Below are 27850 nucleotides of genomic sequence, written 5' to 3'. Positions count from 1 at the left end.
AAGCAGATACGAGGTGAATCATGCAATGATCAAAGTGTCCTACAGCTGCTCATGGTAAAGACCGATAAGCATCTTTTAGTGTTGTGTAGCAATGGTCTAGAGTATTCTTGCCTCTGGTGGGACAATTGACATATTGAAAGTATTTTGGTAGCTCTTTCCTTAAGTTTGCCTTGTTTAGATCTCCCAAAACAATGGCCAGTGAATCAGGGTGTTTGGTAAGAAGAAGAATAAGAAGAAGAATAAGAAGGTACTTGGTTGATACTTAAGATGCGGGCAGCAACGATTAGCACCAGTCAATGGTATTTGTGATGCATTTTTGAATGTTCAGTTGACTGGAGTTTCATGTTTAATGAATAAAGATAATAATAATAATAATAATAATAATAATAATAATAATAATAATGATGATGATGATGATGATGATGATGATGATAATTATAATAGAATAGAATTTTTTATTGGCCAAGTGTGATTGGACACACAAGGAATTCGTCTTGGTGCATATGCTCTCAGTGCACATAAAAGAAAAGATACCTTCAACAATGTACAACATTTACAACACAAATGATGGTCAATATATCAATATAAATCATAAGGGTTACCAGCAACAAAGTTACACTCATACAGTCATAAGTGGAAAGAGATTGGTGATGGGAACGATGAGAAGATTAATAGTAGTGCAGATTTAGTAAATAGTTTGATAGTGTTGAGGGGATTATTTGTTTAGCAGAGTGATGGCCTTCGGGAAAAAACTGTTCTTGTGTCTAGTTGTTCTGGTATGCAGTGCTCTATAGAGTCGTTTTGAGGGTAAGAGTTGAAACAGTTTATGTCCTGGATGTAAGGGATCTGTAAATATTTTCATGGCCCTCTTCTTGATTCGTGCAGGATACAGGTCCTCAGTGGAAGGCAGGTTGGTAGCAATTATTTTTTCTGCAGTTCTAATTATCCTCTGAAGTCTGTGTCTTTCTTGTTGGGTTGCAGAAACGAACCAGACAGTTATAGCAATGCAAATGACAGACTCAATAATTCAATAATAATACAGTCAATTTTAGAAGGCGGCTTTACTTGGAACAACTTCCATTCTGTGATGATATCTATAACATCATCAAACATCCAAATCTGCCTATCCCAAGTCTTGGTATGGACTCAATAGGCAGACAAAAATGCCAAATCTAGTCTGAACATCTGGCTGACTATGTAATGATCAATAATAATACCAATAAGAGGCTGGAGTAAAGAAGATGGTAAGAAGGATAAATAATAATATTACAGCAATATCACATGAGTAAATACACACAGACATTAGACTGCACTGTACTAATTAGGTTTTCAGCAAAGTGATGGTATGAGGGGGAAAAAAACTCTCCCTATGTCTAGTTGTTTTGGCATGCAATACCCTGTAACACCATCCTGAGGAGAGGAGTTGAAACAGTTTATGTCCAGGTTGTGAGGGGTCTGCAGGTATCTTCTCAGCCCTCAGCCATCAGAAGCCCTCCTTCTGACATGCGTAATATACAAGTCTTCTATGGAAGGTAGGCTGCTTGTAATTTTTCTTTCTGCAGTCTTAACTATCCATTGGACTCTATACTAGTCCTTTTAGGTATACAAAAAGACAAATATATAAGTACAAATGACAGACTCAATGTAAAAGCAGCTCCCGGATCAGTCTGAAGTTCCTGGATTGACATAGGAAGAATATTCTTTGTTGTGCCTTTTTAATGTTGTATCCATTTCAAATCCTGGGAGATTACAGAAGCCAAAACCTTGAAGGACTCTACTACTGATACTATACTGTTGAATATAATAAGAGGTGGTAAAATAGAAGGACTCCTTCAGCTCCAGATTGTTACAACTGCACTACAAAGCCAGTTATTCAACCTCCTGTCTATGTGTGCTTTAAAATGGACTTACTAATTTCATTTTTTCTCCATCTATGTGGTGCATATATTTTCCTATTTCAATCAACTTAAAACAGTCACCTCCCGCAACCAGGAACTTTATATGCTGTCAAAATTTGAAATATACCCACAGTTCCAAAAGCTGTCTATTGCTTTGTTAAGGGAAATGTAGTCTCAAATACTAGATTCACTTATGAAATTTAATCTGAACTAACAGCAAATATTGCTCTTGATTATGAACCTCTTGATCATACTGGGGGAATAGGTAAGAGATTACAGATGGCCAATCTAAAGATAGCAACATTTGTAGTTATAACGTTGATGAAAAATAGCGTTGTGACCAATCCCGAAATAGGCACTCACATACGTTTCTTTTTCCATTTTTAGTTTAATAATAATTTTACTGATCTTTCAATTTGTAATCAATTTCTGGTACATGTAATGTATAAGCTACATTATAAGCTATTAAGAAAACAGAATGTTTAACTTAAAAGCTACCGCAGAAATAATTTTTCTGTACACTTCCGCTGCATTATAATATGTACTTGGAAAGTTAATGGAGGAGTTTTGCTCTCTCTTTTTTATTGTAGCAAAATAAAATGGACTTACAGAACTATCTTTCACCAGAAGTGCACAACACTGGATTCCTGCCATAAGCATTTTATGAGGATTCCATGCAACAGAAGTGGCTCTATAAAAGTAAAAAATGGAAGAAAAATTTTTTTAATGAGAAATTTAAAATTTTAATTAATTAAAAAAATAAAATTTATATTCCATTTCATACTGCCTTCATTTTAAACTATATGCATATACATATAGATAATTTAAACAGAAATCTCTCTTCATTCCTGAGTTGCCATCCATCCTTCCATCCATCCATCCCTGAGTTGGGAGAAAAAAACATACAAACTGAAATTTGCTATTCCCATTATTAATCCTTCTCCTCATTCTTTTGCTCTCTTTCCTGTAGCTGCTAAATCACCAGCCTTTCTTCCAATATAATGGATAAGAAAGCCTAATAGCTTTAATAATGTCCTGAGACTGCCATTGGAACTGTAATAAGGGAAGAAATACCATTTTAATCCCAATACAAAGAGGATTTAGGCCTATCTGATTCATGAGCAGGACATGAGATAGAGGCCAATGCAAGAGTTCCACAATGTTAGTCATTCCTGGTGAAAAGAATCTCTCCATGAAATGAAGATATGAAAGGAATGTTTATGCCATTGGTATATGTAAGGAAAGGTCCACAGATCAGGCAAAATGGGAAGCAGCTGATTTCTAAATCAACAAAGGGGTAATCTGTGGGCTAAAGATGTATCTACCAACACAACACTGAAATTCAGTTAGAAAATATTAATATTTGATCATATGTGGGGTTTCTGACAAACATAAGCAATCAAATAAGTATGCTAATCCTATTTCTTTTTACAAACTTAAATATCAATTACTCAGTTGCTTCCAACTGTGAGACAAGCAGCATATTTAATTAATAAATAATAAATAAAAATAAAACGGGGAGAGAGGAGTCAGAAGTTTAAGCCCCACTCCTTTCAGTAATGTCAGAGGTCACTGCTATAGATCCTAAAATTCTCGCAGGACAGACTGTAAAGTTGCTCCAATTTAAAATAGCAAAATGTACAAAATTTTATTCATAAACTATTAAATTTTCAATTAAAAAGGATGTACCTGTGGATGCCATGAAGAAGCTTGCGGTGCCTCCTTGACAGTAAAGCTGAGCCTCCCCATGATGCCTTTGGAGAAACATCATTCATTAAAAGCTATAAGGTAGGCTGCGCTGAGAGATAGCAACTGATACAAAGTGAGCTTCCATGACTAAATGTAGACTTAAACTTAAACTTTAAAAAAAGTTTCCCCTGTCCTCAAATTAACTTCAATACACTGGTTTGAATATCTTAATTTTGCATTTGCAGCATATTCAAGACATTAAGCTAGATAAATATTTTATATTCATTTTCACTGTTCTTATAAATGGCAATCCTAAATAACAATGGCAGTTATAAGTTTATTTAACACATGAATGGATGAACAGGCCATGATTTCAAAATATTCTCCCAGAAGAAAATTCTACGTCTGTCTCATCCATAATTTTAAGAAACGTTAGAGAAAAGCTGTTAAGTTCTCCATGACCTATAAATTCTTCAAAAAAATAAAAATAAATGTAATTATTCATGTGTTTTGGTGTCAGATAAACTGGTAATGATCTTAAACAGCAAGATCACTCACTAAATGTTATGCCAATCAACAATCAATGTTGATCAACAAAGAATGTTTCCCATGCATTCTGGAAATTTTATCCTTTTTTAGATGGCATAATTCAGACATGGAAAAAGTTCTGTGGTTTTTTATTTAGCCTGATTTTTTTTTAAACTGAGGAAATAAAACCACTTGAGACAAGACTAGATGTTTCCTATACAAACTTAAATTGAAATGGGTTTGATATCATGTAACATGCATGCAAGTTCCAGTTGCCAGAATTAGAGAAACATCTGAGAATATGCAAAGGAAAAGTAAGATGAGTTTAGATAGAAAATAGTAATGGAATACAATAGAAAGTCTGAAAACTGAATCAAAACAAGTTCTAAAGAACTGAAAGAGAATGAAGCAGAACTGATAATACAACCTCTAGCAATGGGATCACAAGCATTGGGTGCAGAAAGAATAAATAATAATTTGTATGTATGTGTGGTGTGTGGAGAGTATAAGCAGATAGACAACAGACAAGACAGCGAAATAGGTAGATTGATATTAAGGGGGCTCCTTGGTGCTCTTGAACTTGTTTGTTATATTGAGATGTTTCGTTATTAATGAAAACTAGGTAACAACTTCAGTGAAAGATCATTACATCATCAATGCATCATCATCATCAAATAGGAACTAGGTGCTGAAAGATTAAAGTTAAAGATAAAAAGAGCTTTAACTACAAGGAGACTGGCAAAATGGCTAAGGTAAGGAAATCTAAGAATTGTAGAGATATAGATCCGGAGAATGGATTAAAAATGCTAATATTTTGGAAGAGGAGAAACTATTTTAAATTTCTGAGTGGAGTCATTCACTCTACTTCTTCAAGGACAAGGTTTCAAGGACAGTCATATTTTCTGACTGAAGTCTTAAAATAGAGCAAGTTACATTTTGATCCTACAAAAGTTGCTGAGTGACAGAACCCAATGGCAAAGGATATTAGAGTTGTGATTTAACAATATCTGGAAAGCCAGATATTTCTATATCTTAAAGATATAGTCTGACATGATGTCATTCTCCAACATTAGTATGTCTGTCAAGTACCAAGAAAAAATAAGTTTTTATCTCTACCTAAATTGCCTGCTGCCTAAAATGCATGGTAAGTTTACAAATATAGATTTCAGTAAAAACTCTTCTACAATCCTATAACATCTAGAAAAATTTCTACTGAATTTAGCGTGGATTATACATAGTCCATTCAAATGCTATTTGTTTAGTTAATAAGCTATGCTGACATTTTGTTTCAAATGGACCAAGGTAATAAATAACATCTTATTGGTGATCTGAATCTGAATCTGAACCATTACAGATTTAGCACATTTTATATAGCTTTTTTTCTGGAGGCTAGAATGGAAAAGAATAATAAATTACAGTGGAGGTAGCTTACAGCTTTTACCTGTAAGGCATTTTTGTATGTTTAACTTTGGATAAGTCTTTACAACAGCTACAGAGGAAATGGAGAAAGTTGCTTTCTTATTAACTGATAATAACACACTATCTCTATCACAGCTATGTCAGTACCTAGCCTGAAATATAATACAAGGAATTTTTAATTCCTCTACCTGTTTAAATCAAAACAAACAAAAAGACTTTCAAAATAATTATTATCAAGTAACCAAGGGATTATAAATTCTGAATATGAACCTCTTTTTTTCCTGATAATTCACCAACAAGAAAAGCAGCAAAATAGTAAATACCAGATATAATGGCATCTAGCTCATAAAACCTTTTTATATTTATCTTGCTTACTTTGATTTCCCAAAATTAACATAAATGGTATGCAGGGAATTCTATCTTTTTCACTCATTCTCCTGTGTAAGTGGAAATGTACACAAACCAGTTTAAATTCTGGAAGCACTAACCAAAACAATTCCACAGAGTCCTCATAAATGAAAAATAGCTGCTATTGAAATCTAAGAGTAATTCCAGATATTCATCTGAAATAACTCAATACCCATTAAACAATAGGAAAATGACATTTCTAATAACTGCTACAGTGGGCTAAGATCAGTGATGCAATTAATCAGCCTCATGTTTGGCTTCTGAGAGCATAGTTTGGAGGCTTTAACCATGTTTATTACTTCATTCAACAGCAGACATTCTTCTCCTAAGAGGGAGAAACAAATTATCAAATTGGAAATAGTTCCTACAAACATAAAGCTCAGGCAGAAGAGAAACAGGTGAAATTGACAAAGAGACCATTCTGAAGAGGCTCTACATACAAATCCAGATCCCTTTATGAATTCTTTTTAGTTTTGACAAGATGTCTTATGGATGGAAGTAGAAGACCAGTCATTTCTTTTCTTTTTTTTCCTATTTGTATATATGGGATAAGGAGAGGATCTGTGCTGCACAAGGACAACCTCTCCCTCCCACTTCACTTGGCAACCTTGGATATTATGTTCCTAATACCTATAAATAAGCATTGTTTAAAAGAACATAATAGGGTTAATTTTATTATGGATAAATTATGTTTATGATGTTTATTTTACCTTGTTACAAGAGTTGGTTGATTGATTGGAGCAGTATAAAAACAAGGCAAGTTGTTTTTATAAAAGTAAGTAACAAATAAAGGAATGACCAACTTCAATCACCATAACAAACTGCAACTTTGATTATGGCTCTTGGGAAAAATCCTGTAATGGTTTTCTCTTGGAAAAAAAGGAGAAAGATGGAAAGAAGGCGAAGGGGAGGAAGAGGGATCCCCCAGATTAGGAAAAGCATCTGTAGGGGATCTAAAAAAATCCACTGCTTAACAATGAATGAATGAATGAATGAATATTTTAATAGAACAACTATAGCGATAAAGGTAGTTGGATGTAAACTGGCATTTTCCAGTTAGCACTGCATCTCCAGAATTTCTTACCAAAAGGAATTCTGTCTTCAAGCCGAGTTGATAGATGTCTGTTTTAGAAAGGCTGTATTTAAAAAATGCTAAAGCCAATATAATCTTTGACAAAATCTAAAATATTTATAACTAATTAAAGTAAGGAAGCTGACAAAATAGATAAACTAAACCATACTGTATAGCAGTTATATTCTTAATCTTGGGATGGAAAATTTTACACATTGGGCAACTTTGCCTAAAGACATTATCTTTCCACCAAAACAGTGCTCTCAATTCTTGGAAAGAAGAGAGTTTTTACAAAAAAACAGACAAATAAAATTATGTTTTCAGAACTCCATTAATTTAACCAGAAAATATTATCCCAACTTTTTCAGTATCCTAATTTGTGAAAATACTTCTGCAAGAAAAAGAAGTATGAGAATAAATGAAAAAAAGCCCACTGCTATTAAAATTAAACTTACATCAACGTGCATCCAAAGATTGTGTTTTTCACATATGTCAGCTATTTCATTCAAAGGATCAAATGCTCCCAAAACGGTGGTACCAGCTGTAGCACTGACAAAAAATGGTGCAGAACCCTAGAGAAATAAACATTGTTTACAATTCTCTAGAAAGTATATTACATAGAATATAATGAGATTTAGAAATCTATACAGAATTAATATTCCTCATATTTTACATTTTTTGCAAAAATAATATTAACAGCCAGCTTCTCTCCAAAGAGATTATCCTTAAAATTACATATCTGAAGCCTAGATTACTAAAATACTAGAATGTCAAAGATATACTGCTAATTATCGGTGCTCATTTACAGACCTATACTGTCTTGGTCCTTAAATCCAAAGCAAGCCAATTCTTTCTTTAATTGGAGGTGTATCCCAGATTGATACACACATTTATAAAATAATACACACATAATTTTTTTTACTCCTAATCAATCTGCAAGCTCTTTTGTAATTCATAAAGAATTTTTTTGGTTTACCCACCCAGAAAAAAGGAGTTTTTTAAAAAAAGAAAACAACAAAAGCTGCTTTCATGTACTTCGGGATATATTAGTGGTAGAAGGAAAACCCTTTAGTTGGCAGAATGGTACATGGAAAAACAATTTGTATTTATGTCCACACAGATGCTAAGGAAAGCCACATTGTGTTAAAATTCCACTGTGCCCTGATCAGTTTAAATCACCATGTTCCCAAAACAAAACAAAACAAAAATCAAATTGCAGCATGAACATACCATGCCCTTTCAAAGAGGACATAATCAAATAAAAATAAAATTATGGTGTAAAGATTGATATATTACGTACTTGTAAAAGACAAATGCTAAGCTACATTAAATAACTATGACCTTTTAGGTTCCTGCATTGTTAATAAATGGAATTTAAATAGATTGAAACCAATACAGTCTACAGCAAGTTAAAGTATTATGGGATTGCCAAATAGAAACTGATAAAATCTTGGCTCATAACACATCAGTTTTGACTGTGGTTGGAAATCAGAGACCATGAATAATTGATGTGGCAATACCAGGAGTTAGTTGAATAGAAGACATAGAATTGGAGAAGATCACAAAGTATCACAATTTGAAAATTAAAGTTGAAAGATTATGGCATAAACTGCCCATGATGTTCCCAGAGGTTATCAGTACATTAGTTGTCATACAGGAAGAATCGTGGATGATATTCAGAAAGAATAGAATAAAAATAGAAGTAGAACTGTGACAAAAGAAAGCAAAGATAATAATAGCTGCCTTGAGTGCAATTCCAAACTTCCTGAGCATCATTTGAACACCGTCAGCACTGAAAAATCACCATCAGTCAATTGCAAAAGATAACTTTACTTGGAACAGTTTACATCTTGTGATAATTTTTTTAATATTATTAAATAACATCTCATTTCAGGTCCTTGAAAAGGACTCAATAAGTGGACAAAAATACTAAATCCAAACTAAATATCTGGTTGATAGTACAACAAACCATAATAATAATAATAATAGACATCACAAAAATTAGCTGACCAGAAATATAATTCAAATTAATCTTCATAGAAAAAAGAAGTGGCTTTCGGAAATAAAGATCAAATGCATGGGTACAGAATGAGTCAAATTAGCTTGGTAATAAAACTTGAAAAAGAGCTTGAAACAGTAGTTTATTATAAGCTGAATATGAGTCTACCAGGGAAAATTACTTTTAAAACAGCAATATAATTTTAGGCTGTATAAACAATAGGTTAATATGTAATTATGGGACTATAATTAGGAATGTAAATGATAGTAAGAAATTAAAGTTTCTTTTTATTCGCTATTAGTCAACGCTCACTCCGAATATTGTGCCTAGCTCTGGGAATCCTGCATTAAAAAGGATTTAGAAAAATTGGCACATGTTTAGAGACATGCAATAAGAATGATCAGGACTAAGAAACTAAGTCCCCAGAAGAAGATTAAAGACATTGGAAATATTTAGCCTTGAAGAGGCTGAAGAATACTTTCATATCTGTTCTTCTATTACAGAAGACAGTCAACAGCAGAATCCATTGAAGGGAGAAGTTAAAACAGACAAGATCATGATGCTTTTTTTGACACACAGATTGACATGTGCACACATGTATCCTTCCAGCATTCCAGAATGTATGGCATGGGATTACAGGTTTAAGTTCAGGAAAGCAAATTCTGACTAAACATTAGGAGAGAAAGAAATGCCTAGTTAGGTTCAAGGGGAGGCTAGAGAACACTTTAATTTGAATTTCTATGCTGATCACGGAGTTGGATTTGATGACCTAAAAAGTCCTTTCCTATTATATGATTCTATTTGTGTGAAAAGTTGGTAGACTTATAAAATTTTAATTATAAACCAAGTTTTTAAACCAAGTGGTTTATTTTTAGCTTAACTGAACTGCATACAGCTTTACAATTGTTAAAAGGAGTAAAAATTTGTTATTTACAAATAAATAACAAATCAAGCACCTGCTGTATATCCCTATCAATATGGAAGGGTAAGGGTAGATGAAGAATGAACGTAGAATGAACAATGACTGAATGTAATTACTGGAAGTACTCACATTTAACCCTGGATGCAGTCTGACTGAACCCTGAAATAATACCACAGGAGTTTCTTAAGGAAGAAATTGATCCAAAAAGGAATCAGAGGTAATTGGTAATTTAATCCCACATTACAAACCACTGTACATGTTAGAAGTAGTATATGGAACATAAGGAATGTATTGACTCTGCAGTTATATCCATATTTAGAATGAATTCATTATCAGCTACTGGCACAATAAGTGGTCTTGAAAAAGAAAATTAGGGGAAAGGGAAATTAGGGGAAGAAACCACATAAACAGTGGTTTATGAAATCAATGTGAATGTTCACCAGGTTCTGAAAACCTGACCCGAAATGGATAAAACCATAAGCAAACTTCTAATCCTTCCAAATATCAAGTTCAGGATAGGAATACCTGTTATTGATGTTCTAGGGATTGTTACCACATTGCTCTAAATCTGTTACTCAACTAACTTCAATGTTATCCTCATTCATATGTTATCATTATATTTTTTAGTATTTAGTTTGTTTTTGACATAGGCATCTGCAATACTCAGGACTTGTACTCGGGTACTTCTATAAAATAACAGTATGTTCTCATTCCAAAAGCCTTAAGCAAAAACATCAAATCAATGAAAATTATCCTCCCAAGACAATATCTGTAAGTTTTCATTGGACTGAACTATTGATTAGAATAACTTTTGATTTACAAATTTAAATATTGAATATAGATGCAAAACAATATCGTCTGAAACTAGCAGAATAAATCCCACTAAACAGAATTCTTCCAGCTCTGATATAACTTTAAATAGGTTTTTTTAAAGCTTAACTTTAGCAGTAGATAGGGAGAGCAGTAAGCTTGTATTGTAAAAATTGTCTTTTTCCTGTACCTTGTAATCCTGAAGCTAGCTGAAAAAATTGTCAGATACATTTTCACTGGTGAATATTTTTAAATGCTTCAATGGTACTGACATAATGTCAATGGGGAAAAAAAAGACATATCGTGTATTGGAAAATTCTACTCCCTTTCTTGCCTTCACACTTCATGTTAGGTCAAACTAATCTCTAATGAATTTAAAAAAAACATGAAAGCAGCCTTGTACATTTGCTTCCTAAAGCAGTTTGAAACTGATCTGTGATTGTATTCAGTTCTCCAGACCATAAAACTCTGAGAACTTTAAAGACAATATATTTCATATGCTTATATTTCTATCTGGCTATTAGTAGACATAATGTCATTTTTAGAGTAATTTGGGACTTCCAGATGTTTCTACTGTGACATTTTCACATGGCTACCTTGTGGAAATTATAGAAATACAGACTTCCCTATAATCTATGAAGCAACCCAATAAATATTACTTGCCGCAGTGCTAGATGTATAACAATCATTTGAATTGCAATTTTATGTATGTATGTATGTATGATTTATGTATGTATTTATAAAATAAGATTAACCAATTATTTTGTAGGCCCTCAAATGAGATAAAATAATTTTTCAACTTTTTATAGTTTCAAGTTAATTTTCACTATGGATGATTATTATTTTAAAGAAATACAGATCATCCCTGCAAATATTTTCATTTAAGGTAAACATTTTATTGACAATTTCTTTAGACAATGAATAGAATGAATAGTTATTTAATACAATACAGAAAAACTGACTTGCTTTTCAAAAATAGATAGATTTTATCTTTATTTCTTATTTCTAATATCTGTTCAAATTAGATGAAATTTCTGATCAAATAATGAACACCATTAAAACAGACATTCTCCACAATCTTAAAGTGACATATTCTTTAACTGTGACACTGGCAGTGAAATAAACCATGAGAAGAGTCTAGAGCTGCAATATTGGCCTTTTCAGTGCCAATTTGAGACGCTTTTGAAATAAGAAAATAATATCAAATCTGAAAGAGATGAACTAGAATAATTCAGGGTCACCTTCCCCCTTATCATTATGGATTACAATAAAATATAAAGCTAAAGGAAGAACCTATGCTTTCTTCCTATAGTTTTCCTGACAAAAAATGAACCAGGATGGACGGTAGTTGTAGGGGTAGAACATAAGGATCTTTGATGTTCTGAAGCTTCGGCCATACTGTAAACATACCCAGCAGTTTGATCCTCTGCAAATCAAAGCCTTTAAAAATGTGACTTACTGAAACAGATCTGTGCAAGATAAAGATGCTTCACCTTGACAAGGCATACTATAGCAACAATTCAAAGTATTGTCAAAGCATTGTATGCTGCTGAGACAGCTTCCTTCTTCAACCTTTTCAGCTATTAAAAGTGTTGAATGATACAATGCAAAGCATCTTGACTATATAAAAGAGGGAAGGAGATTGCATTATGTAGTGAAGCAATTTTGAACGGATACTTCAAAGCAAATGACAGCTCCAGATCAGGGGTAGTCAACCTTTTTATACCTACCGTCCACTTTTGTATCTCTGTTAGTAGTAAAATTTTCTAACCGCCCACTGGTTCCACAGTAATGCGCTGTGTATCGTCGTCTGCGCATGCCTCTCACGCATCATGGATTGGGTTTGGGGGGGGGCACTGGCTACCAGCTCTGCTTGTCTGTTACAGCTGGGTGGTTTGGGGGGAGATGCGCGAGCTATTCTGAGACAAGGCTCTTGTTTGCAGTCGCACTATAGTGCCATTTAGTTTTACTTGCTAATGTGAACTAAACTTATGTGCGGGCGATACAAATAGTATATTTTCAAAAATTTTAATTGTCATGGGGAATTTTATGAAAACCTAATGAAAATGTTTTTAAATAATGCTATGATTTTTTTAAAAAAAGTCAATTAAATTTTAAAAAAAAGGAAAGTTCTTCAGTATCGGACAAAACCCCTACCGCCCACCATGAAAGCTGGAACGCCCACTAGTGGGCGGTAGGGACCAGATTGACTACCACAGCTCTAGATGATATGGGCAGCCTCACTGACCAATCTGTAGGCTGAAAATATTGTCCCATGTGTACTTTCCTGCATTAACTTACATTTACTCCCCTTTTCTGCCCACTGCCAAGCAAAATGCCCAAAGGTTTACCATTCTCAAAATTCACATATAGACTCTTACACACTCTCCCCTTCTCACCTCATTCCTTGCCTGCTGGACTTGTTTCTCCAGTTCCTCAGGAATCATTTTACCTCTATGGGACACAGATGTAACACTTTTCAGTTATGTTCCACAGGTTAATTGTTTACAGCAATACTGCATTGTCAAATGGATTGGATCACTTCAACATGCTAGGTCCTTACCTGTCATCACTTTTGACAAAGTAAACATTTTGTGTGCCAATTCCCAAAAAGGAAGCTGCCTTCTTCACTGAGTAGTGACACTATGTAAAAAAGCAAGTTTATGTGAAAAATAGTCATGTTGAATGAAAATTCTCTTTATTATTATTATCTTTATATCTTAATAATTTCCTTCTATTTCTCTTTCTTAACATTTAATCTGATTAGGTGGCAAATATTAAAGCAGCCCGTTGCTGACTTTGTCAAGTTTTCTAATGACTACAGATATTATATCATTGTCACTGAAAAGGTATTCTGGGTTCATGAGACTTTCTCAATATGTTTGTAGAAACATTTCAATTAGAAATATCACACTGGATTTATTTTAAGTTATTTAGTCTTATTTTAAAAAAATGATCAAAATCAAAGTAATTTGAAAAAACAAACGAGTCAGTAAGCAGCTGAGTTAATACTAAGTTGATTGAAATAGCTAAAATATTGAAGTCAATAATTTTAGAAAACACATTCAAAATGGTAAACTAGGAAATGAATTCCATGTTTTGGTAATTAATAAAATCAATCTTAAGCAGATCTAATTCTGCAGTAGCATTGGAATAGTGCCTCTGGGGTGGATTTGGTTTAAATAACTTAATCTCTCCCTTGATCCATTCTTCCTTTTTCTTCAGACAACAAATTACTCTTTCTGAGAAAATGTTTTCTGATGAAAGAATAAATGTACTCCATTTGCCTCCATGAGGCAACAAAAACATTAACCAGCTATGCCTCAAAAAGAAAGCCTGGAATGATTTTAAGTATATTTTTTACAAGTCAATAAAAAAACTGACAAAGGATCCTGTTCATAGACATATTAAAGAAACATGATGCAGTAAGTCTCATGAGAAAGCTAAGACTATTTTTAATAGTTATTGAAAGGCTTATCATGAAATATTAGAAAGTTTTTCAGATATAAAATCTTTAAGACAAATAAAATAATCTTTATTTCTTCCTGCTCATGAGCTTCTATCAGACCCAAAGCCTTTCTTATCATTTCAAGGTGAAGCTCCTGATTCAACGTGACCACAAGAACATGTTGGCCAAAACCTTATGTTTTTTTTCTTCATTTTTCAATCAGTGGGATATAAAATTTCCCTTTTGTCATGCAAATATGCACACATATGTTTATATGAAACAAGAATAACAAAGGGCATATGGAATTTATCATCTATACAGTATTTCTGTAGAAATGCTCAAAATTAGTGGGCTCTTTTCCTCACAGGCGTTCAGAAAAAAAGCAAGGAACAACAACATCCAAATGGTCCAGAAGCTTAATCATATTGTTGATCTCTGTGTCTTCATGCTCTATCACTAAATTATATGTGCTTCATCAAGCAAAACTACCAAACAAAATGATTCTATGTTTTACATTGGCTCTTGAATTGAATGAGTATAAATATAAAAACTTTTAGGTTAAGCTATATTGCATTCCTTGGAGAAATTGGGTTTAATTTTAAAATAACTAGAAAAATAGAACATTGAAATGCCCCTGTATTTACAACTTTCACATTAATAAAGTAGTACACAAAATTTGCATGTTCATAGTTATGTTTGACTCAGTGATGAATCCCAAAAAAGTCTGCAGAGGTTCACAAAGTTCCCGAACGATCCCCAAAGTCTATATCTAGCCCCAAAGACTTGAGATCCTTTCAATAGAACAATAAATCTGCCTCTTTAAAAGCAGATGAAATAGAGCAAATTTTTAGTGTTATTTAAGGGTTAATATATTTGCCAATTATGGTGAACAAAATATTAAATTGTTTCTTTGCGTACAGTAAGTGAAACCAGGTGGTTAATTAATTCAGTTTTCTTCCATAGAATTCACACAAATGCAGTTACGAATGAACATAATTATGAAAAATCTGCAGCACTTCAATATGTGGCTATGAATATATTAAAGTTATTCAGAGTGCCTCATTTTTTAATGAGATGAATCAACTCATGGTGGGTCCTCCTTTTTGGACAAGAAAGTTTTTTCCCCTTATTTTTAATGAAGTGCATAAATATACCATCAGCTACCATCAGCCAATCGTCTGTAATTTGACAAAAAGCTTGTGGAATTCATTAACTTGTGCTGTTTTGTGAATAACATACATAGGTAGATAATTAATTTTCTGTTACTGAATTGTATCAATAATGAAATAAGCCTGCAGAGGGCTAAGTATACTCAGCAGAGATTTCTGGCAGCAGAGTTTCATTTGAACTGCACGTGATTTTTACAAAATAGCTTTTTTATTAGTTCTCTAACATTCACCTATTAAGCTCAGCTGAAAGAAGTATGAAACTGGATTCCTGTAAAATACCAAACCTCTTCAGACTCAGATAATAAGAGATCAGCAAAAAACTATAGTGACATAAAGTCAGGCCACTGAATCACAAATCTTGGAAGAGAACTGAACTTTTCAGGATTCTTTTTTTGTCTTTAAAAAGACACCACTTACTCCAAATATAATGGGAAAATGTAATTAGGGAAAAATGAAAATGGGTACTTCTAATCTCATATGCATGAGACCCGCAAGCAAAAAGAGAGAGAGAGAGAAGAAAAGGGAGGGCAGTTAACCCTATCTTATGCTGGCATTTGTAACCACATAACACTGTTTGTCATTATGTCTGATCCTGAGTAAAGTCAGCCAAGATCATAAAAGGAAAAAAAAGGGGAGTTAAAGTGCTCTGCAAAATATAGGTTTTTATTTATTTCTCTTTTTTTAAAAGAAAAATGTAACAGAAGTTGAAATTAGCCTGCCTTTACTTAAAATAGCAACTTGGTATTCTGTAAAAAAAATGAACTGGTTTCTTCATTAAAACTGTATTGTTAGAGAGCAACTTGAAGAACTCAGCAACTTTAAGATTCATGGACTACCTGCTCTGCATATTCCAAAGTTCTGGGAGTTTTGATTTTTTGTCTGCATACATATATCCTGGTTCTTTCTGTAATCTTTTATGCATATTTTCCTTCTCAAAAGTGCTGTACTAGAAAAATTGTAAGAAAAGTTAATTACCTCTTCTGATGTAAACAGAACCAACTGAGGTATCCCTGAAAGGCCTTTTTCTTTTATGTCAGGAAAATATTTATATCTTGCCAAGTTCATTGCATACATATTGGAAACAGAGCCACCTTAAAAAATATTGCATATATTAATAAATATTTCAGATTCTAAACTGTATATTTACAAGTATCCAGCTGTAAATGCTGTATGGCTGTAAGTGCTTCTTGAATACTGAGGAACTCATTTGGATACAAGCATAATATTTACATCTCAGACAGCATAATACTAAAAGAACTAGATTGGGCTTTGTAATAGAGGAATTCCTTGACTTTCATTCAATTCAGCAACTGTTCAAAGTTACATTAATGCTAAAAAAAAATGGATGTATGACTCGCTCCTGTAGTTCTAGCTCTGTCAACACCCCATGGTTATATGATCACTATCTAGGTGCTTAGATGCTAGCTCAAGATTATGACTTTGCAAGGAGCTACGGTCATATGATCTATTTGTGACTTTTCCTGTTGGTTCCCAAAAGCAAAGCTGGGGGGGGGAGTCAGCAGGAAAGTCAAAATTCACCCCAGTAAATAGCTCCCACCACAGCACTCCACTGCCTATGCAGTGCCTCTGCCAGGCCTCCTAGAAGCTTCCCTAGTCAACCACCACCCATGGAACCTCCCATCCCCATCCCCACACCCACATTCTTGTGCACCTCCATATTCTTTACCAGGCACTTCTATCCTTTCCTACTTAATGACCCATTACAATGGCAACTGAGACAGCTGGGATTACCATCACAAAGTGCAAGTGATGTTACATTTTACAACTGCACTGCTTACCAATGGCAATTCTGGTTCCAATCAATCAGTAACTGATCCTAACTTGTTAACTTCATGTACAAAAAGTCACCAACTATAAGCAACAGGGTGGTTCCGAAGCAACAATACATTATGCTTCCATAATTGTATAAATTATATGGTTGTTATGCAGACAATGCCATATTTTTTACATTAAGGAACATCATACCTGGATTAAATATACCATCTCCTACTTCCCATCCAATATATTCAATCATTTTCTTTAGAACTGCTTCTTCCACTAGTAAAAATACTGGAGAAATTTCATAGGTATATCTAAATGAACGAAAATGTGACATGAAATTCTTAGTTTAGTTTTGTCAAATATATGAAATGAAAATAAAAATTAGCAGATAGCATGAATTTGAGTATATAATTGATTATTTCCTACTCTGCAGTGCAGCCCAGATTTTTATAATAGATTTGAACGACATTGGTGACATAAAATTTTAACTTGAGATATAAACCACTCCAATCTGTCTTGATAATTTTAAATACCAAGTCCTATCACTTCATTTCCCAAATTCATAATAGAGGCTGGATGTAATTAACTGATTCTCCACCTATTCTAATCAAGTATGCCATTTATTTCAATTCCTTCAGAATCTGGTATCTAATTCCTGTTAATTTGTTATGCTCCACAGAATACAGATATCATTACATTGATCTTAATATACAATCTGGGCTTGCGATGTCTCAACCCATTTTCCCTTACCCTACCATCCAATATTGTAGACCCGGGCTAAACAAAATATCTCAAAATATCATCACCTTCATGGCTCCATGGCCCACTCACCAGCCCAGCCTCACACACTGGTCCTGAAGCCCAGAAGCACTCATCTTTCACCAGGACGGCTCTTGCCCCATGTGGGAAAGTCATGGCCACCAACAGCACTACCACCCTCTCCTTGTCCCCTCATTCTTTCTGGGCTCAGAGAGAGGGAGGGTGAAAGGGAGAGGAAGGAAGGAAGGAAGGAAGGAAGGAAGGAAGGAAGGAAGGAAGGAAGGAAGGAAGGAGATGGGAATGAGAAGAAAGAGGCAGGGAAGGAAAGAGGGGAAGGGAGGGAGGGAGGGAGGGAGGGAGGGAGAGAGGAAGGCAGGCAGGCAGGAAGGAAGGAAGAAAGAAAGGAAGCAAGGAAGGAAGGAGCCCTGCTGCCCTTTCACCATCCCTTTGACCTCTCCTCCTAGCCTCCCCTAGTGGCTTCCTATCCTATCGCTGAGGATACTTTGCTTACAAATCCGGGTCTCTTTGCATGGAGAGGGAGTGGGCCTTCCTCTGAACCAAGCACTTTGCCCTCTTGCACTCACCATGAGCAACCTGGCCAAGGAGTGTGAGCACAGCAGCAGCAGCCTTGAGGAGGAGATAAACGTGGCCAGCCACCCTTTCAAGGAAGCAAGGCTGGGCTGGGCTGCAGAGTCCCTGTGCCCCAGCAGCTTGAGGGCTGGGCTGGGAGGTTGCCCTCTATAAGGCAAGCTTCCAGTCCAGCCGTCATCCGGGGGTTGTCCGCATGGCCTAAGGGGCTGGTGAGAGTCTGGTAAATGAGGCTTTGATGCTCACCCTGTTCTCACCTTCCTCTGCTGGAGACTCCAGATCCCCCCTCTCAGCCTTGCATGCCCCCGCCCCCACAGGAGGCAGAGGATGACATTGCTATGTGTGGAAGCACAGAGGAGAAAGTTTGCAGGAAGCAGTTTCCCCTGAGTCCAACTTCTGTCTTGACAGATCTATGGAGAGGAGAAAGGGTTGGCAGAGGAGCTGTGTGAGGGAAGGCTGCCCAAACAAGCATCCTTATCACACAATTTGAAATGGGGATTCCCTTTTCAGCATCCCTTATGCAGGACCAGGGACTGCTGCTCATCTGCTGCTGTTCTTAGTCTCCAGAGCTCTGTCAAGGCAGAAGTTGGACTCAGGGGAAACTGCTTCCTACAAAGTTTCTCTTCTGAAACTGGAAGCGAGAGTGGCTGGAAAATAGCAGGCTCTGAGGAGTCTTACAAAAATCTAGCCAGACAAACCACTGTAGGGGAGTCTTTGGACTGGATCCGTCTTGTAGGGATGGTGAAGAAGGAGAGGCACCTCGGATGACCAAGAGGAACAAGCAAGTTCCTCAAAAGGAAATTACAAATGAACTGTTGTAAATTGAGGACTAGCTCAGTGATGGGTTTCAAAATTTTTTACTACCAGTTCTGTGGGTGTGACTTGGTGGGCATGACATGGCTTGGTGTGCATGGCAGGGGAAGGATACTGTAAAATCTCCATTCCCTCCCCAATCCAAGGGAAGGTTACTGCAAAATCCCCATTCCCTCCCAATCAGCTGGGACTTGGGAGGCAGAGAATAGATGGGGGCGGGGCCAGTCAGAATTTTTACTACCTGTTCTCCGAACTACTCAAAAGTTCTGCTACCGGCTCTCCAGAACTGTCAAAACTTGCTAAAACCTACCTCTGGACTAGCTTATAAAAAATGGGGACTTTTATAGAGGTTGGACTGCAAATCCCAGAATTCCAAGCTGTGATAGCCAATGGAGATGCTTCTTGTTTCTAAGCTCTGACATCACTCTTCTGTTCCCACCCTAGAAGAGAATCTATTCACGGATTGGCTGAAATGACTACCCTGGGAGAAATACCAGTGGCATTTTAATTTTCTTCCACAGATAACACAACCACCCTTTTTGTGAATTTATCTCCCATAAATTTAAATTTATCTCCCATATCTATCTGACCGTTCGCAGATGGTGTTGGCAGGAGGGCAGAGGGAGGTGTTGGCAGGAGGGCAACCCAAGGCGCTTCACTTGTGGGGTGCCTCATGCGGGTCTGTTTTCTCGCCTCTCCTGTTCAACATCTATATGAAGCCGCTGGGTGAGGTTATCCATGGTTTTGGGGTGGATTATCATCTGTACGCTGATGATACTCAGCTGTACATTTCCACCCCGAACCATGCCAACAAAGCCATTGAGGTGATGGGCCGATGTCTTGAGGCCGTGCGGGTCTGGATGGGGAGGAACAGGCTCCGGCTCAACTCTTCCAAGACAGAGTGGCATTGGGTTCCGGCGTCCCGGTACAGTCAGCTTACACCATCGCTGACTGTTGGGGGGGAAGTACTGACACCCAGGGGAGGAGTGCGCAACTTAGTCATTCTCCTGGACGATCGGCTGGCCTTAGAGGAACATTTGACAGCCGTCGCCAGGGGAGCATTTTATCAGGTTCACCTGATCCGCCAGTTGCGCCCCTTCCTTGACCAGGATGCCTTACGCACGGTCACTCACGCCCTTGTCACTTCCCGCCTAGACTATTGCAATGCTCTCTACATGGGGCTCCCCTTGAAGAGCACCAGGAGGCTCCAGCTAGTCCAGAATGCGGCTGCGCGGGTGATAGAGGGAGCATTGCATTGCTCCCACATAACACCTATCCTGCGCGGCCTACACTGGCTGCCGGTGGCCTTCCGGGTGCAATTCAAGATTTTGGTTACCACCTTTAAAGCGCTCCATGGCTTAGGACCGGGATATCTACGAGACCTGCTGCCGATTGCCTCCCAATGACCTGTGCGCTCCCACAGAGCGGGCCTCCTCAGGATGCCGTCGACCAAACAATGTAGGTTGGCGACCCCCAGGGGGAGGGCCTTCTCTGTGGCAGCACCGGCCCTGTGGAACGAGCTTCCTCCGGGGTTATGACAACTCCCCGACCTCTGGGCCTTCAAACGTGAACTGAAGACCTTATTATTCCAGCGAGCTGGACTAGCCTAAGAAATATTTTAGTGAAATTTTAAATGGGTTTTAAATCGGTTTTTACCGTTTTAGTGATTTGGCCATCAAATATTTGGTTTTAATTGTTTTTATATTGTTATTTATTATATTGTTGTATTTTAAATATGGCTGTGAACCGCCCTGAGTCCTGCGGGAGATGGTGCGGTATAGAAGTTTAATTAATAAAATAAATAAAATAAATAAATAAAAGGTCAGAAGAAACTCTTCGGACCAGGAGCAGGGGAGGTGGGGGGGCAGCCATTGTGGCCTTCATGAAGCTGGAGCAGAATAAGATTTGAGCAGGAGCAATGTTTTCGACAGAATATTGGCCAACTCACAGGTAAAAATTAAATATTTTAAAAATCTTAAAAGATGTCCCAGTGAGGGAATAGCAGCTACTTGGCATTGGGAAATTTCAATGGGGAGAGAAGAACGAAGAGGAAATTAAAGCTCTAAAGCCCAGAAAGAAAATTGGATGTTTGGATTGGAAATTAAATTTGAAGACATTAAAATTCTTATAAGAAAGAAATCTGAGGGAAAATATTTTTTAAAGAGGATTGGATATAAATCTAATAGTTTTGAACTCTAAAAGAAAAACAAAGAAAAGCTTAAAACAACAAAGCCCAGTAAAGGATTTTTTTAACTGGATTTAAAATTGGATTTAAAAAATTGGATTTGGGGAAATTAAAACTAAGAAGAGAAAGAAGAAAATTGGAAAGCATTTGATAAGTGGATTTAATAAACAAATTGGATATTTTGTTACTTTGTTGATTTGAAAACTGTGGATTGGAGAGAGACATCTGCTGGCGGAAAAAAGGTACAACGAATAGTTTGAAAATCTGAAAAATAACTATAGTGACCTTGACTTATAAGAGCTGTGAGAAATTATAAGGAAGGTTTGTTTTCACTTGTGCCGTTTGATCTCAACAATTAAAGGAGGTGGAATATAACAAAACTTTAATTTGGAGTAACTTTTGTATTGGATATCGTTTGGACATATTAAATGCAAACCAGAATACCAAAATGTAGCAGGAACTAATTGGGATGATCAATATGATGTGCATATCATTTAAGCTTGATGAAAAACCAGGAACCTTGTCAGAGCATAATCAACAGGACAAAGAGACCATGAATGAGAAGCAAGAAAACAGTATTGAAGTTAAAGACATTGATGATAAAAAATTAAATTTGTTTGTTTTTAAAAAATAAAAGACTTTTTTAAAAAAAGTTTCTTTTCTGGCGCTTCCACATGCAGCAATATCATCCTCCGCCTCCTGCTTTGCTAGGAGGGGGCACCAGACAGGGAAACGCTAACATTGTCTGAGACAGGGAGAAAAATGTCTCCTTTGGTATGCTGTGCACACACATACATGCACTGCACCCACACACACACACCATTCCAAGCTTGCAGACTTTTATCCACATCTCAGCTTGCAAACTGCCAATCATGTCTGGGTTTGGGGAGAAGGCCCTTTCCTTTCTCTGTGGATAAAAGTTCCCAAACTTAGAATGTGGGGTGTGTGAGTGCATGCGTGCGTGCGCCATGCGCGCATGCACACACTTGACTGACGGCACTTTAGGGAGGTGAGAAGCTTGTGGGGCACTGAATTGTCCCCATGTTGACTTAGCTGGTGCGACTTGTTCCATCCTGACCCAGCCGAGCCCAGCCACACCCACCAAGCCATAGCCACCTAGTTGCGATGACCCAGCTGTGACCAGCCAAACAGACCTGCCCAACCACACTCACCTGGCCTCTGTGAGTCATCATAGTGTACACGCAAATGGCCCTTTGAGGGCAATCATAATATTTAGGCAACCCTCAATGAAATTGAGTTTGACACCCCTGATCTAGAGCTTATTATAGCATTCAAGTGAGAGGATACGTAGACAAAAATAAACTGTAATAACAAATTGTGAGAACTGTGGTTTTGAATAAAGGAAAGCATGACTACAATTTCTTAGGAAAGAAATTCATTTCGTCTAAGACACTGTTTCTCAATTTTGGCAATTTTAATGTGTAGACTTCTACTTGTTGGCTAGGGAACCCCAGCAGTTGAAGTGCATGATATGTTAACACTGCAAGAGCTGAGAAACTTTGCTCTAAGAGCTGTTGAGATACATGGTCCCAGACTGACCTTGTTCTATCTCAGTTGACAAAAAATGTATTTTCTTCTAATTATTATAACGAGACAAAGGACTTTTTCATTTGAAGCATCAAAATCCAGTCCAAAAGGTGGGGGGGGGAGGCCTTTAAATTAATATTCAAGAAGTATCTGTTACAAACAAATAAGCAGGTATAATATATTTATATGAAAAGAGAGTTCCTCTTGTATTTTCTTAAACATTCTCGTTTTGGAGAATCCAGAGAGCTGGACTAAAAGCTGAAGATCAAGGTTTCACTTTTCAGTTGAATTTCCAAACACAAATAGTAAATATATAGGCAGTATCTTTTCTTCAATCTTTTTACATGGGTAAATCCTCACACTCTATGTGTAGAAGGGAACAACTGGCCTGAAAGTCTGAATCAATCTAACACTTCAATAAGCCCACAGGCACAGGGTCAAATTTTATACTCAATATATGGCGTATGGAAGAAACTTGAACACAATGTCTAGACTTGAGTACATATGTTCTACAGGTAGTCCTCATATAGCAACTGACTCATATTGCAACCACTTGCAGTTACAACAGTGATGAAAAAGTAACTTTGTGACCAAGCCTTACATGTACAACCTTCACTGGTCTGTAAAATAAGAAAAGCTGAAGTAAAATCATAAGCATAGTCATAGTTTCACTTAGCTAACAATTTGTTTAATGACACTGCTGGTCCAATTATAGTCACTAAAAGGTCACTTGTATTTAAATATCCTGTTGACAAATGATTTCTGGTTAAATAGAGTGCCAGATACAATTATAAAAAGATAAATTCAGGAAAGATGGAGGAAAAATATTTACAGGAACATTTAATCTTATAAAGGAAAGAAGAAAAATAAGAACTAAAGATAAACCAATTAAACAGAACTCTAATTAATCAGATTCACAGAATCTTCTATAACTTTAATTTAGGATCTCTAGGGAGTTAATAGACAAATTAACAAATCAAAGGTTGACTCAACCTTCCATCCTTTATAAGGTAGGTAAAATGAGGACCCAGATTGTTGGGGGGGGCAATAAGTTGACTTTGTAAATATACAAATAGAATGAGACTATTGCCTTACATACTGTAAGCCGCCCTGAGTCTTCGGAGAAGGGCGGGATATAAATGTAAATAAATAAATAAATAAATAAATTACCCAATATCTGCAATATGTATCCTATCAATGTTATTAATAGAAATTTCAAGGAAATAGGATCTGCCACCATTAAACAGCACTGCAAAGTCAGCACCATGATTTAAAACAAAATACACTTACACACTTGGGTTTAATGCCTCCGTAATGAAACGTGCTGCTAAAGAGTAATAATCAATACCAGCATAGAGCTGATTAAAAAATCTTGGGTGATCTGTAAATAATGACGACAAAGACATATATCTGATTAGCATTAGTGGTCATTGAAAAAGATAAAGTAGTCCAATTCACACATACAGCTAAGTCGTAGTTGCAAAGCTCATACATTATAGCAATCAATAAAAAAATGTAGTGGTTTAGATGTGATCCATGAACCCAGCCTCAGAACTTCTCCATTATAGGTGTTTCCAGTCAGATTTTTTTAATCCAATGTAAACCTTCTTGATAGCAAAAGAAGGAAAGGGAATCAGTGAAAATCACAGAGAAAGTTGAACTTGAGATTGATTCCTCTTATATCTACTACAATTTGAGCTTCCTCTTGTTAAAGGGAGATGTGTCCTAAGATATTTATTTTCTGATTTTATTCTTTTCAACTTTATATTTAATAATGCAATAAAGTATAAGACTATTTGATAAGATTTTAATTATGTAGCCAGATGTATTTGGTACAAGAAGAATGATATTCAAATTGCCTATTTAAAATTTGCAATTTTAATTCATTTAATTTAATAGTGTCAGCCCTTCCAGAAATATATTAAGAGATGTATAAATGGTCCATCATTTAATAAACAATGTCACAAAAGATTTGAATTTCACTTTCCTATAATTCCTATTTTATGTCCTATTTTCAAGACATTTAGAAAATAAGCAATTAAAATAGGATAGGATTGCTTAAAGGATAAAGCCTTTAAGCAATCTCTTACACAGAGATTGCTTAAAGGCTTTATCCAATAGATAAAATGGCATCAGAAAAAGCTATATGTAATTGTTCAGATAAAACAGATCGCAGACTATCTATTTTGAGTCATCTCAACAAAAATACAGTATAGATTTGGAAATGTTACCTCTGAATCTTTCATAAATTAATAAATAGTGTAACGTTAATGGGTGCTCTGGCTAGACATCTTTTTCAGTAAAAAAAAAAAGTAAACTTGTTTAAAGTTTACTTATAGATGTGTTAAGCTAAGTGATAAAGAAATTATTAGTCAATGTTCTTATAAAAGTGGCCTCTAAACAGCTATATAATTAAGTGCTCCTTTTATATGAATATTGACTAATAACATTGTTTAGTAGTCTTATTATTTTCAGAAAATTGCTGTGAATTCTTATTAGCTAGCCATATTTTCCAAAAAGGTAATTAACCTTTTGATCACTCCCATTAGTTAGTAAAATAAACATTGTTTTGAAGATAGTACTTTGATTCTTGTTTAATGGGCTGCTAATCATAGGTATTAAAATCTCCTGGCCTCAGACTCAGTGGTGGGATTCAGCCAGTTTGCACCACTTCGGGAGAACCGGTTGTTAACTTTCTGAGCAGTTTGGCAAACTGGTTGTTGGAAGAAATCATTAGGGCAGGGAACCGGTTGTTAAATTACTTAAATCCCACCACTGCTCAGACTCTAACTTTTAAGATGCTTACAGGTTCTGACAACTAAAGCAACATGTATTAGTGAAACCCAATTTGCAATTTATATAATAGCAGGATTTCTGCATTATACTCAGCCATGATTCAAAAACAGATTATTGAATATGGCACCAATGCCTGATACTCACATACTGCCCTAAGTCATAGGCTTGTGGATTACAAATCACAGGGTCTGAGTTCCCCCTAAGATATTAAACCAAAATCAAAAACATGGAAAGAATGTTGAATATTGTCTCTATGGGCTGATTAATAACTGCAATCAGAAATCTAAGGGGCTAATTGAAAATATCTCTATTCTGTAAACATTTTATATTGTATAGATCCCCAATGTATTTCAAATTATATCCATGTTTATTTTATAAATATAAAGCATAAAAAGGGAGATTATCTAGTATAGTTAAAATTAGCAGGAATACTAAAAAGTATACTTGTTATCCAATGATCTCAAAATCTTTCTATCACATTACATCTTTGATCTGTCTCTGCTAGCCTGTCTGCAACTAGGTTCCAGGCCCTTTTTCTTCTTGCTTCCTAAATTCTATACGTAGAATTTCCACCCTGATTATATTTTTGAGCACATATATTTCAATGACCTTGGATATATTTGTTGTTTCTGTCTAGGATTATGTAAAATAAGCAGGTTTTAAACAATTTTAAATAAAACAAATCATAGGTAGACACTAAACTCAATTTAAAAAACTAATAAAAATGCACTCACATAGCTATTCAACAGAGCTTGAAGATAAGCAGTAAAATGTTTTGTTGCAAATGCCACTGCATGTTCCAAATTGTCTTTTTCAATTACCATAGTCAATTCATTCCTCTCCCAGGGAGACATTCACACTTTGTCACAATCATGCCCAGATTTCCACACTATGTTTAAAAAGTTCACTTATGATAAACTAGTTTTATTTATTAACTTTTGCAAGTGACTTTTATTAATTCTCAACATTCTTTGGTCACCATTATCACCAACCACTAATTTTTTCAGAGGAACTCATTACAGTAGGACATGCAACGAATAATGCTTTATATTATTGTAATAGGGGCAGCAGAGACAGAAAATCCATCAGCAATCACCACGAAGGTGGAATAATTTTAGACCAGCTCAGTGGTCCATCTCAGATGTAAACTCAAAGTTTCTTAAGTATTTATGAAACTAGGAAGGAGAATTTAGATTTTATTTTACTCTTCTTTCTCTCGTAGCACAAAAACTTCAACATGAAGATTTTATTTCATTTAAAATGAGTATTGTTACATATGAAATAAGATTCTGATTTAACAGTCACCAGAATGTTAAATCAGAACTGTAAGAAAAGGAATGATAGATATTAATAAAGGTCCACATCATATAAATGAAATTATGAAAATACATCTGAAGTAGCCTTTTATGTAGACGTGCCATTCTTTTTCATTTCAACGTCTGCATTTGGCTAGAAAAGCCAAATTGTTACATTTTTCTAAATAAATAAAAGCAAGAGCAGTCTTGCATTGCAATTCGAAGGAAAGCAATTGTAAATATGAAATTCATACAGGTTTTGACGCTGAATTGTATAACATCTTGGCATAACTGCAAGAGTTTGGGATGACTCTCTCCTGTGTCTTTCAATTCCAAGTCAAGAAGAGTTCTCAGTTGTTCAGGAGATTGCCATTCACACACCTGCATAAAGTCATTGGAAAGAAATGTTGATGATGAGAGAATTTAAAAGTTAATCAGGCTATGTCCTCAATAATTTGCAAAATCTTCTGGTAAATTCAATTTTTTTTTTAAAAAAAAATCTGATTTAGTTGTTTAAGTAATCTAGAATTTCAATATATTTGTGAAACTTTTTATAGTTTTTACAAAATGTTTTAGATTTATAAATAATTTAAGCACAAACATGGAAGATTGCAAACAACAATATTTGAATTCTAAGTTCCTCTTCTACTAAATCTAAGAAATTAAGAAGTAAAGGCATGATGTGGAAAACATTTCTAGTTATTAAAAATGCAGTACATTTA

The 27850-nt window shown here is 35.6% G+C and overlaps 1 protein-coding gene across 9 annotated transcripts in view; it reads right to left on the bottom strand.

Moving 5' to 3' along the window:
- Positions 1-27850, bottom strand: part of GADL1 (glutamate decarboxylase like 1) — a 126109-nt gene that overhangs the window by 67757 nt on the left and 30502 nt on the right. For 7 of the 9 annotated variants that reach the window (XR_009154926.1, XM_058181191.1, XM_058181190.1 and 4 more), the window contains 9 exons: positions 27383-27509; positions 24328-24418; positions 17349-17455; positions 16338-16453; positions 13309-13388; positions 13145-13199; positions 7470-7586; positions 3588-3652; positions 2508-2589 (listed from right to left, as the gene is read on the bottom strand). Coding sequence is in view for 8 of the 9 variants with exons in the window: in XM_058181191.1 (XP_058037174.1) it covers positions 2508-2589; positions 3588-3652; positions 7470-7586; positions 13145-13199; positions 13309-13388; positions 16338-16453; positions 17349-17455; positions 24328-24418; positions 27383-27509 (840 nt within the window). In the remaining variant the exon portion in view is untranslated. The remainder of the gene's footprint in view (positions 1-2507; positions 2590-3587; positions 3653-7469; positions 7587-13144; positions 13200-13308; positions 13389-16337; positions 16454-17348; positions 17456-24327; positions 24419-27382; positions 27510-27850) is intronic. The other 2 variants (XM_058181194.1, XM_058181197.1) reach the window with 2 other exon arrangements.

The sequence above is a fragment of the Ahaetulla prasina genome, chromosome 4, assembly GCF_028640845.1.
Source record: "Ahaetulla prasina isolate Xishuangbanna chromosome 4, ASM2864084v1, whole genome shotgun sequence".
NCBI lineage: Eukaryota > Metazoa > Chordata > Lepidosauria > Squamata > Colubridae > Ahaetulla > Ahaetulla prasina.
Note: the sequence above shows the minus strand (reverse complement) of the source record. Positions and strands in the feature narration are given on the sequence as shown.